The sequence below is a fragment of the Dendrobates tinctorius genome, unplaced genomic scaffold, assembly GCF_039654945.1.
Source record: "Dendrobates tinctorius isolate UK_male_01 unplaced genomic scaffold, ASM3965494v1 ptg000098l, whole genome shotgun sequence".
NCBI classification, from domain to species: domain Eukaryota; kingdom Metazoa; phylum Chordata; class Amphibia; order Anura; family Dendrobatidae; genus Dendrobates; species Dendrobates tinctorius.
The window spans coordinates 29279115-29291588 of NW_027361766.1; the positions used below are offsets into that span (position 1 = coordinate 29279115).

General features: G+C 42.5%; 1 protein-coding gene across 1 annotated transcript in view; it reads left to right on the top strand.

Moving 5' to 3' along the window:
- The window catches only part of LOC141099139 (sushi, von Willebrand factor type A, EGF and pentraxin domain-containing protein 1-like), a 233144-nt gene that overhangs the window by 114535 nt on the left and 106135 nt on the right, over window positions 1-12474 (top strand). Inside the window, exons 11-12 of the mRNA XM_073587275.1 lie at window positions 4817-4896; window positions 7085-7264. Of these exons, the coding sequence (XP_073443376.1) occupies window positions 4817-4896; window positions 7085-7264 (260 nt within the window). The remainder of the gene's footprint in view (window positions 1-4816; window positions 4897-7084; window positions 7265-12474) is intronic.

Consider the following 12474-nt stretch of genomic DNA (forward strand, 5'->3'; position numbering starts at 1 on the left):
AGCGCCAATTCTTTGGAATGCACTTCCCAGGTCAATATGAGTAGTCCCCAATCCCTACAATTTTAAGCGTGCCCTGAAAACTCATTTATTCAGACTGGCCTACCGCCTCAACACATTAACCTAACTATCCCTGTGTGGCACAGTCAAAAGTTTTACCATAACCAGGTTCCCCGTATCATGTTCCCACATGCTTTATGCATCTATTAGCCCTCTGTGTGCTTACTGTTACACACTTAACATCATGGCTGGTCCATACAATCAGGGCAATTGTTACCACCCACCTTTCGTGTCTCCCCTTTTCCCTCATAGATTGTAAGCTTGCGAGCAGGGCCCTCATTCCTCTTGGTATCTGTTATGATCTATGTAATTATTATTATGCTGTAATGTCTATCGTCTGTACAAGTCCCCTCTGAAATGTAAAGTGCTGCAGAATATGTCGGTGCTATAGAATTAAAATTTATCATTATATTATTAAAGCAAGATTGGGGACAATGGAGATTTTCCACATTTTGGTAACTGTAACTGCTGTTGTGTGTTCAACGTCTGAGAGAAGCATTGCTTGCTGTAACAAATGAAATTCCAGTTGATGATAGTGAAGACTGTGTGACAAGATTCTTCCGGAGTGCTGTCCCAGCCGGTGACAGATGCTCCAAGCACTCCCGGCTACGATGGTGCGTTAGCGTGAATAGCTCGTGGTAAGGACCTGCGGTGTCTGTGGAGCCAGCAGGACCTGTGTGTCGTCAGCAGTTACGTGATGGAGTACGGGGCGCAATGCGGACCAATTCCTTCCTACTAGTTTCGGAAATGCTCGGTTTCCTTCATCAGGGATGGTCCATTGGAGGAAGCTGTCGCCTTTTATCTTGCCTGTCACAATTATCAATTAAATGCAAACCGTTCAACTTCGCAGTTTAGCCCCTTTGGTATTAAGGAATCTAGATTTAAACTCCACTGACTTTCTGCACGGGACATCTGTTTGATGAAATCCCCTTTTCTCCAACTTATTCGGACAATTTGGGGACCTGTTATTACTGTGCCTTGACTTAACCCCCGGTGATGATCTAAATAATGCTAAAATATATTTTTTACTTTGCTGTTATGTTACACCGGTGGAGATTACACAAACTTTCTCCAGTCTCTGCTACAGCCTGTCAGCTCCCATGCAGCCTCTCCTCATTATCTTCATGCAGGCTGTAGATGGAAGACCATTTTAATGGGCTATATCTCAGCCTGGATCGCAACAATGGAGTTGATCCAAGGTTACATAGTTACACTGGTTGAAAAAAGACCTAGGTCCATCAAGTTCAACCTTTTTCACCATTTGTACATTTCATAACTAATTTAACTATAACTCACAATGTTATATGTATTGAGGAAATCATCCAGCCCTTTTTTAAAAGCTGTTATAGTGTCTGCCATTACTACCTCTTGGAAAGGATGAACTAGGAGACAAAAGAGCGCAATAGGGTCTTATCCGATGACACAGAAGAGAAAAAAATGAGAACACTCACCTGGTATGGTTGCAATTTAGCAACATGAGAAGAGTATGTATTACAGCTGCTGCAGTACACCCGTCACATATGGACCCAGCGAAAATGAAGAGCAGGAAGGAGGTATCATTCAATGTGCTGCTGATAAAAGCTTGATGGCCTGTTAAGCCAAAAAGAGTTTTATTGGTTTACAGGTCAATGCATTTAAAGGTGCAACACAACCTCTTCATCAGAACAAATTTCCTATTTAGCAGCCGGAATCGCCTTTTTTCCACCGGTAATGAGTACCCCTGGTCCTTAGTATGGTCTTTGGAAGGAATAAGCCATGTGCCAGTTTTTTATACTGGACACACACCACTCACCTGACTAAAATATTTAACCTCTCTCTTTCTTCAGGTATATTTCCCTCCTCATTTAAACATGCCATCATAACCCCTTTACTTAAAAAGCCATGTCTGGACCAGAACTGCACTGCTAACTACAGACCTGTCTCTAACCTTTCCTTCATTTCTAAACTCCTGGAACGCTTGGTCCACTCCCGTCTAATACGCTATCTCTCAGATAACTCTCTTCTCGACCACTTTCATTCTGGTTTCCGCTATTTACACTCCACTGAAACTGCCCTCACTAAAGTCTCTAATGATCTAATAACAGCTAAATCGAAAGGTCATTGCTCCCTGCTGATTCTCCTGGATCTCTCTGCCGCTTTTGACACTGTGGATCACCAGCTCCTCCTCTCTATGCTCCGCTCTATAGGCTTCAAGGACACAGCCCTCTCCTGGTTCTCCTCCTACCTCTCTGACCGCTCCTTCACTGTATCTTTTACTGGCTACTCTTCCTCTCCTCGTCCCCTTACTATCGCGGTCCCGCAGGGCTCAGTCCTAGGCCCCCTCCTCTTCTCTCTATACACTGCCCCTATTGGACAAACAATCAGCAGATTTGGTTTCCAGTATCATCTCTATGCTGATGATACCCAATTATACACTTCTTCCCCTGATATCACCCCTACCCTAATTCAAAATACCAAGGATTGTCTGTCTGCTGTCTCTAACATCATGTCCTCCCTCTATCTGAAACCAAATATCGCCAAAACTGAACTTCTTGTGTTTCTCACCTCTACTAACCTCACTCTTCCTAACATCGAAATAACCCTGGAGGGTTCAACCATAACTCCAAAGCAGCATGCCCACTGTCTTGAGGTCATATTCGACACCGAACTTTCCTTTACTCCCTATATCCGATCACTCACTCGCTCTTGTCTCCTGCATCTTAAAAACATCTCCAGAATCTGACCTTTTCTCCCCTTTGAAACTGCTAAGACTCTTACTGTCGCTCTTATTCATTCTCGTCTGGACTACTGCAACTCTTTTCTGATCGGTCGACCTCTTACCAAACTTTCTCCTCTCCAATCCATCTTGAATGCGGCAGCCAGGGTCATAGTTCTGTCCAGCCGCTTCACCGATGCCTCCATCTTGTGCCAGTCATTACACTGGCTACCTATTCGCTACAGGGTCCAGTATAAACTCATCTCTCTCACCCACAAAGCTCTCCACAGTTCTGCACCGCCTTATATATCCTCTCTCATTTCTGTCTATCGCCCTACAAGTGCCCTCCGTTCTACAAATGACCTAAGACTAACATCCTCCGTAATCTGAACCTCGCACCTCCGTCTCCAAGACATCTCTCGTGCTGCGCCCGCCCTCTGGAATTCACTTCCCAAGACGATCAGACTGATACCTAGCCCCGACCTATTCAAGCGCGCTTTGAAAACCCATCTCTTCAAATAAGCCTACCACATCAACTACTCAGTAAACTAGCTTTGCCCTGTTCCCTCCTTCCAAATATTATTCTGAATTTGCACCCTACTATTCATCTGTCTCCACACTCTCCATGCACACGATAACTGCACTTGATACTTGACTATTGCACTTAAACACACGGGCTGATGACCGGATCATCAGCTTTATATGAAAATCCCTATTTATTATAATTGCCAGACCTGAAATAACAAGCACTTTTCACCTACTGTGTCCCCCCATTTCCTTGTAGATTGTAAGCTTGCGAGCAGGGACCTCACTCCTAAAGTCACTGTTTATATTGTCTTAACTTGTATTGAATTTATTGTCTCTACATGTCCTCGCTTCATTGTAAAGTGCTGCGGAATATGTTGGCGCTATTTAAATAAAAATTATTATTATTATATATTTATACATGTAAATTAGATCTCCTCTGAGGCTTCTTTTTCTAAGCTGAACAAGCCCAACTTTTCCAACCTTTCATCATATGAGAGGCCTTCCATCCCTTGTAATAATCTAGTTGCCAGTTTGAACTGATATAAACATCTGAATATTCTTTCTAAAATTTGTGGATTTCAATGCTATCTAGTGGTTGGGTACTGGAACAACACTATGTCTATATTGGATATTTTTCCTAATAGTGATTGATTTGAGATTTGTTTTGACCACTAGAGGCATTTTTATTCCATATTTTTCATCATGGGCACTAGCACTTTAATTATTATTGGATGACTTTGTTTATTTTTGCTGCTATGAGATTTTTAATGAAAATTGAGATTAATAGCAGTGTATACCTAGCTGCCATTGATTGACTATTTAAACTTGCACCTCCTATTCCTGCACCTTTTACTGAAATTTTAAATATATTTTTATCTTTGTTTTCTAATAAGTGCTATGCTTTTATAAAACTCTAAAATTGTGGTTGGTCACTTCTATTGATGCACTTGGTTATCATATCAGGAGCAAAATGGTTTATGGAGTACAGTCTTATATGAAGTGCAGCCCATGGGTTATGGGCATCTTTGGAATACATAAGGACAACGTGTGTTATTCCCCACTTTCCTTGAATATCCCAGCCCCCTAAATCCTCATTAACCCCTAGTGTCCCCTCCCCTTGTCTATCTATCTCCTTATTAGTACGACTGCCCTAGTTCAACTAGGTTAACATTGAAGCTGCAATTTTGAACAACTGTAGTCATGACCCAACTTGAGATACCTGGGTTAAAGCAAGAGTCGTAAGGGTCAACTGAAGAAACCCGAAGCTCTTAATTTAGCTCTGGATTTCTCGTGTTGGATTCTGATCTGATTTTGAATGGCACATTTGTAGCTGCTATCCAGTATGAGATATCGCCATTGGTAGGACATATCTCACACTCCCTTGATTCTCCTGGGTTGCTACCTTGCAACAATGTATAAAATACTTCCTTGGCAGAGAAAATGTTAACTACAGTTAACTTTATGTTTAGCTTCATTACTTTTGGATATAAACTTGGATGAAGCAGTAAAGACTCTTGCTTGTTTCTTCTATTTCAGATATAAGATGACATCAAGAAGAAATTATAGAGATTGTCAGGCAGATGGGGTATGGAGCAATTACCTCCCTGTGTGTGAAGGTAATATCTAATTAAGAGGTAATGCAACATTTGATAACAAGTAGGAAAATTAAGAAAACTGATACACAGAAAATGGTGAAGTCCATCAAAAAATAAAAGCAGAGAACTATAATGGCATTAGGTGGCATTTTCAAAACTGCAAAAAATACTTGAAATATACTTGTTAGCAGGGCTACCGCTAGGAATTTCGGGGCCCCATACTGGCAAAATTTTCGGGGCCCCCTTGAAACTCCGTCTAGGCTCCACCCTAGCCCCACCTCCACCCTTCGAACCGTCCACAGTCCCGCCACCCTCTCTTGGAAAAACTCCACTTCTGCACCACGTTCTCCCCATTCACACATTAACAGTTCCCATCACCAAATCAAATAGCAAGCAGCTTTTGTTTTGGCCAAAGATTTTCTAATCCGCCACCATGACAAGATAGCCGGGCTTTACTGTAACCTATTAAACATTTCTTTAAATATCCAATACAATTTTAGGTATTGTATATTTTTATTTATTTTTCAACTTTTAAAATGACCAAAAATATCATGTACAAGTGACAAATATCACTGCACCGTGACCAGACTACATATTACCACCACATAGTGACCGAATAATTCCACATACAAGGAACAAATACCGCCACACCATGACTACATCACATATTACCACCACATAGTGACCAAATACTACAACACAGATCATTAATAAAGGAAAACACAATACTAATGTCATTATACACAGGAGAGCTGTGTTTAGTATAAAGTACAGTGTCTGCGTACAGGTAATACAGAGATCACTGGTGTCATTATACACAGGAGCTCTGCATACAGCATCTAGTGTATGGCGTCAGTGTACAGGTAAATACAGTGATCACCTGTGACATTATACACAGGAGCTCTGTATATAGTGTATAGTGAACAGGTAATACAGTGATCACCAGTGACATACACAGGAGCTCTGTATACAGAATATAGTGTATAGTGTCAGTATACAGGTAATACAGGGATCACCAGTGACATTATACACAGAAATGCTGTATATAGTGTACAGGTAATACAGTGATCACCAGTGACATTATACACAGGAGCTCTGTATATAGTGTCAGTGTAGAGATAAAACAGTGATCACTAGTGACATTATACACAGGAGCTCTGTATATAGTATACAGTATATAGTGTAAGTGTACAGGTAACACACTTACTCACTGGTGACATCTCTAGTTGAAGTCCTTCATCTTAGCTTTTCTTCTTCATACATTTCAGACCGTCATAACTTCTTCCAGCCAGAACTCATCTCTGCAGAAAATAACACAGTTATCTAGAGCACTTTATCCAATTTTCCTCAAACCTCTATACTACACCAGATGAAGAACAAAGTGACCATGTCGCCATGCGCAGTAACAGGACCTCTCCTCCTCCACACTGAAAATAATATCCTCAAAAATAATATCCTTTAATTAGCCCCTACAGTAATAATATCCCACATTCTGGACCCCATGTGTCCAGAAACTGTTATGAAACACCGAAAGTTGCATTTTGCAAGAATTTTCTGATTATTCAAAGTGGTTTTTTTTTACAGAATTCTGGCTTTAAACATTTTGATTGCTCTGCCCCAAAGTGTTTCTGAATTTGTCGCACAGAACAATTAGTACTCTGTATACTTCAGTATAGGTACAGTGCACCCTTCTGTGCCATATGCCTGAGGACTATAGGGCTTTTCCTATTTCAGAAATTTAAGGCATATACACAGGTCTGATAGATTCAAGTTCTACCTTTGAGACCCACACCTATCTTGAAAAGGAGGGTCCTCCATCTACCTCATCGAAACAAGAATGAATGGACAGGCGCATAAACAGTTTCCTCCATTCGATTCTATAAGAACTACTGAAACAGCAGACGCCCAGTCTTGAGATACTGTAGGTATTAATCCTTTCTCTGGATAGGACACAAATGACTAATTTGGAATAACACTTTTTCAAGAGATTATTAATATTATTCAATCTTGTTGTTACAGGATAAAATAAGGCAACTTCAGTTCTCTAGATAACATGTAATGTATTTCACCATGTTCTGCACAATGGAAATTGTGTGGCACGTTCTGTATACTGAAAAGAAAAAGTCACAATCTTCTCTCTAGTGTTAAGTTTCTAAAATCTTTTCCTTATAATTTTAATCCACATATTATTTACTTTTATCACTTTCAGTGCAGATCTGTGAACCACCATTTCCTATTTTTAATGGACATTTTTATCCAGACAAAGATGAATACTCCTACCTAGATTCTGTGAAATATATATGCAGTGGAAATCTGCAAATTATAGGTGAACATACCATTTTCTGTAAAGAGGACGGAACGTGGAATTCTAATGCCCCGGAGTGCAGATGTAAGATATGTTTTACAATATTGCATCTAGAAAAATTTACTTCTTTGAATAGCATACATTATACATACGCCATCCGTGAGCAGTGGTAAACTGGAAACTATTAAGGATGATAAAATAATTCTACAAAGGCCAACTTTTCATAGCTAGATGTATATATATACATATATATAGTACATACAGTTTCAAGAAAGGCTGTTCAAATTTGTAACTCTAATCCTAATTGGCATCCGTAGATGTCAATTCTTTTCAATAAGGTCACAAAATATACTGGGAATCCTGTCAAGCAAAGTAAAAATAATAAGAGAAATATAGCCTTCCAATGGATCTATTTTATTATACATAAGTTACATAAAGTGAAAAAAAAAACTATAATAGCATGTAGTCATTAAATCCACAAGTTCAATTGCTTAGTAAATAAATGCAATGCTGGAAACGCATGTTATAAATATTTGGATCCCAAAACATTAGACACTTGAGGTCCCATCTAGAGATAAGTGAACCCGTGAATGTTTGGGTTTGATGGGTTCAACGAACATACAATAAGAAGTTTGGTTTGGGGCCGAACTTGACCTTAACTTGACCCCAGACCCAAACCCAATAAAAGTCAATGGGGTCCTGAACTTTGGTGCTTTATAATGGCTGTAAAACAGTCATAGTCAGGGCTAGGAGGCTGCAAAAGGAAGCTAAATTGTGGTAATAGCAGGACAATTGCCCTGCAAACAGATGTGGATAAGGAAGTGATTTAAAATAAGACAGAATAAAAAAAAGAAAAAATATTAATCTTGAACAATGAGGCGGAGATCCAAGTGGAGGAGGTGGACATGGCGGTGTAGGTGGAAGAGGCAATGGAGAGGATATGCAACCCTGTTTTAGTGGGGGCAGGTTTGTTTTACTTAGGGAACAGACTTAAAAGAACATAGAATAAAAAAAAATATGGAGGTTCAAGTGGAGGAGGACGTTGAGATGTAGATGTACGTAGTGTAGGAGTAGGAGGTAGCCAACACAGGTTTAGTTTTTTTTTGTTTTTTTTTGGGGGGGAGGGGTGAAGGGATAACTCTGAAAATAGGCAGTGTAGTAATCTGATGGCCACTGTCTGTGTGTATACAGGGCCGTATGAAACTCTGCATGTTTTTGAGCTGAAAACAATGAGGAGAGCATCAAATAGGGGACATGGCTGTGTTGCTGGTGATGGTGGTGTAGCTGCTGCATGGAAAGAGAGGATGTGGCATGGTAGATCCGTGCCTGCCACCAGGACTGTGGAGTTAGTCGGTGTCCATTTTAGTGGAGTCAGAGTCGATATAGAATGGATCTAATAAATTAGAGTGCAGTAGTTCAATGCAGGATGTGCTGTAAATTGTTTAATAAGAATTTTGAAGAAAAGTTATGAAATATCCCGTAAATGACTGTTCTATTCCTGTGCAATAAACTGCAGGCACTGAGGATGTTGCCACGGATCCGAGACAGACCAAGAGTTAAAGGTTTATTTACAGGGATTTTCTCTCCACGCAGGGAGGAGCAGAAGGGGGTTAAATGTGACAGTGTAAAACAGTAAAGTAGCACAATGGAACTGAAGAAAGCAATAAAACAGTAATGCAGCGTTGAAACGGTTAAACTAAGATAATTATAACTTATCAGTCCAGGGAAAGATTGATTGAAGAGTCTACTTCTCCCACGTTGGCATCTACAACAGCAGCGCTTGCAGTCTATAAAGTCTCTACTCTGAATGAAGTTGGGGCCTCCAGGGGTTAAAGCAAGAAGCAGGGACATGATGCGAACCTGAGTCTCCCCTGCTCTGAGTCTCTGTATGATACCCCGCCTGTTTCTCCACAGGAACGATGCTACGCACACTGTGAAGTCTCTTTACCACACTCAGGGGCTCCGGCTTGTCACTTCAGTCCCTGGGACTGCACGCTCGTGTCACTGTCTCTGCACTGTCAGGGGGGAAGTCTCCTCTAGTCACGGAGGCTTCCGAGTCCACGTACTCGCATACGGCGCTCTCAATGCCTCGTCCTTCAGTCTCAGTCTCTTGATGTGGGGTTCTCTCTCTTTGGGGGTGCAGTGCTGCGGCCGCTCTCTGTCCCACGTGCTCTGCTTTCCATCTGGCGTGCTCTGCTTTCGCGCCCTTACCCGGCACAGATTCCTGTCCACTGTCCCTTTCCTTTGGTCACTGCCCCCCACGGTCACATAGTTCAGTCAGTCCGGGCCAGAAAGTCTTCCTCCCGGCAACCCTGCTGTCTGGCTAGGTGGTTCCGGACATGGAGCAGGAGAGGTAACCCCTTTTAGGCTCTTCTTCCTCTTCACCCCCTTACACCTTATGTAAGGATGTAGGCTTTTATAGGTGCTGAGATGCAGTACGCAGGGATTGCAGAGCAGTACGGTATAACAGTATTTAATTTAATAGTAAAGGTAATATCCTCGCAGGCAGTTAATGAGCAGTAAAAAAAATGGTTAATAGAACAAGAAGAAATAAGTGGAATAAGCAGAATGAGTGCGACAGTCTGAGTTTCAAACAACACTTATCGCAGCTCCTGCTGGTGTTCCTTAGTCCGCAGTCCGATGGGATTAGTAGTTCTGGCAACGGCCGGTGTAGGGTCCTCCGATGGGGTCCCAGATTAGCAATCCGTCTTCTGGCAGCAGCGGGGGGGTCTCCTGTTTTACCAGCTGAGCCCCCCTGTCCATAAGTCTGCACAAAGAGCGAAAAGCTGCAGAAGTCTCCATACCAAGTGTGGGCTGATGCGCACTTGCCAGCAAAGGGAACTGCACCTCAGTGTCCTGTAACTGGCCAATGTTTTTCTGCACGAGCGCAGTCCTGCATTTGGCCGAGTGCACGGCGCTTCTCATACTCACTATCCCGCTTAGGGTGCAGAGCACGCTGTTCATTGTCCTGCACTCCCTGTCAGCAGGAAACTGCTCCTCGCTTTGCGCGCTTTCAGTTCTGTCCTCACCATAAACACGTACCCTCTTCCCGGGTCTCTAACTAACACCCGATCCCCAGCCTTAAGCGCTGTCCCTCGAATGGGTGTCGCTTCATGATGTTTGAGTTCCAGGAACTTGGTCTCCACCAGCCCGTGGAGGGTCTGAGAACATCGACATCGGCTTCAGACTCTCCACCGGCTGGGTAGACTTCTTCTGGATCCAATTCTAGCTTTGTAATCTCTGGTCCTTTTCGGACAAACAGTAGGGTAAACGGAGTGTATCCGGTTGTACTGTGCATTCGGTTGTTGTACACCCAGACTATTTCAGCTACGTACTCAGGCCATCGTACTTTTTGATCTTCCAATGTTCTCAACATCTTATTATTGTCCGGTTGAAGCGTTCACAGGCTCCATTCCCCTGAGGATGATAGGGCATCGTTCCAGACTTCTCAATCTTGTACAGACGGTGTAATTCCTCTATCACTTGACCTTGAAAGCAAACTCAATGAACGGAATGAATTCTCTTCGGGCAACCGTACACCTGGATGAAGTCTCGGCAGATAGCCTGCGCGGCTGATTCAGCAGTCTGATCCCGAGTTGGAGTTACCACAGTGAACTTGGTAAAGTGGTCGGTCATCACCAAACAAATGTTCATTAGGGTGCCAAGGAAAAATAAACTTTGCAAATTGGTAAGTCTTACCCCTCAAATTTGTTCCTTTTGGCATAAGGATTCACCATGTAAAATATGTTGACATTAAACTTAGATTTACTACTTGCTCAACTGGTTTGAATCAGTGAGTGGTAACCAACTTACGATTTTACTTAAAAAAAATGCATTGTCCCAATTAATTTGCACAGCACTGTATAACATATATATATATATATATATACACACATTTGGTATCACCGCGTTCAGAAACTCCCGATCTATCAAAATATTAAATCAATTAATCTGATCGGTAAACGGCATAACATACCATAAATAACGCGGGATATGCATGACGCTAAATACTAAACAAACATTTAAAACTGCAATATGATGTGCCATTGAGCAATCAGTAAATGATAACTAATCTTAAAAAAAGAAAATTATAAATTATCTATGACCAAAAAGGAACAAAATTAGGAGGTAAGACCTTCAAAAACGTGCTACTTAATTTTTACCATGCATTTCCTTGGCACCCTAATGTTCATACCCGAGATGAGCTGGACCCACGGTCAAGTAGTCGATCATCAATAATTCTAAGGGAGCAGAAGCCACGATGGTCTATGTAGGGGCTCTCTGTTACAGAGGTTTAGCCAGTTCACAGCTCTGACATTGCTGACAGGCCTCCACTACTTGAGTCTTCAATCGGGGATGATAGACCGCTTCTGTAGCCACTGGAATGTCTTTTCTGGACCAAAGAGAGGCCCTCATGGGCCTCCGTAGCCACTTCGCTGATCATCTTCTCTGGGAGCACCACTTGCCAGGTGATCCCCAACTCCCGTACCAAGTGCACTTTTCTATACAACAAGCCAGCTTCTAATTGGAGCCCTTCCCACTGTCTGAGAATCTGTAGAGTCCCCTGATACAGAACATCTCTTTCACTCTGGCTGGGGAGTAGCTTCAAAGCCACCCACTGTCTCAATTTAGCAAGTTCCATATCTTCCTGTTGGAGTTGCACCCAGTCATTTCAAGGTCGACCTAGCACTTGTTCTCCAGACGCCTCTCTGATCTGTCCCTGTGTAGCCACCAACGACCTGGCGAAGCCCTGAAAACCAGGGATCTCTTCTGCCTCCAACTCTTCATCTCAGGCGCGTCCAGGTCGCTCATGGGTCACTCTTGACAGATCATCAGCATGCGTATTCTAGGCTCCTTTCTGATATGCGATCTTATACCAGTACTTTGCCATGCGGGCCACCCACAGTTGCTCCAAGGCCCCCAGTTTTGCATTTTCTAGATGGGCTAAGGGATTGTTGTCGGTACGTACTAGGACTTCAGATCCAGACAGGTATTCGGCGAACTTCTCAGTCATCATCTATACTAATGCCAGCAGTTCCAACTTGAATTATCTGTAATTGTCTGGGTTTCATTTTGAGTCATGGAGGGGTCGGCTCGCATAGGCTATTACTCATTCTTTCCCGCTCTGCATCTGCGACAGCACGACCCCCAGTCCATGCAGACTCAGACTCCCATCCGTGTGCAGAATGAAGGGCTGTGAGAAGTCTGCGTAAGCAAGTATGGGAGCCTCAGTCAAGGCCATCTTCAGGGCTCAAAAGGCTTCTTCCTGGTGGCTTCCCCACTGAATAACCCGA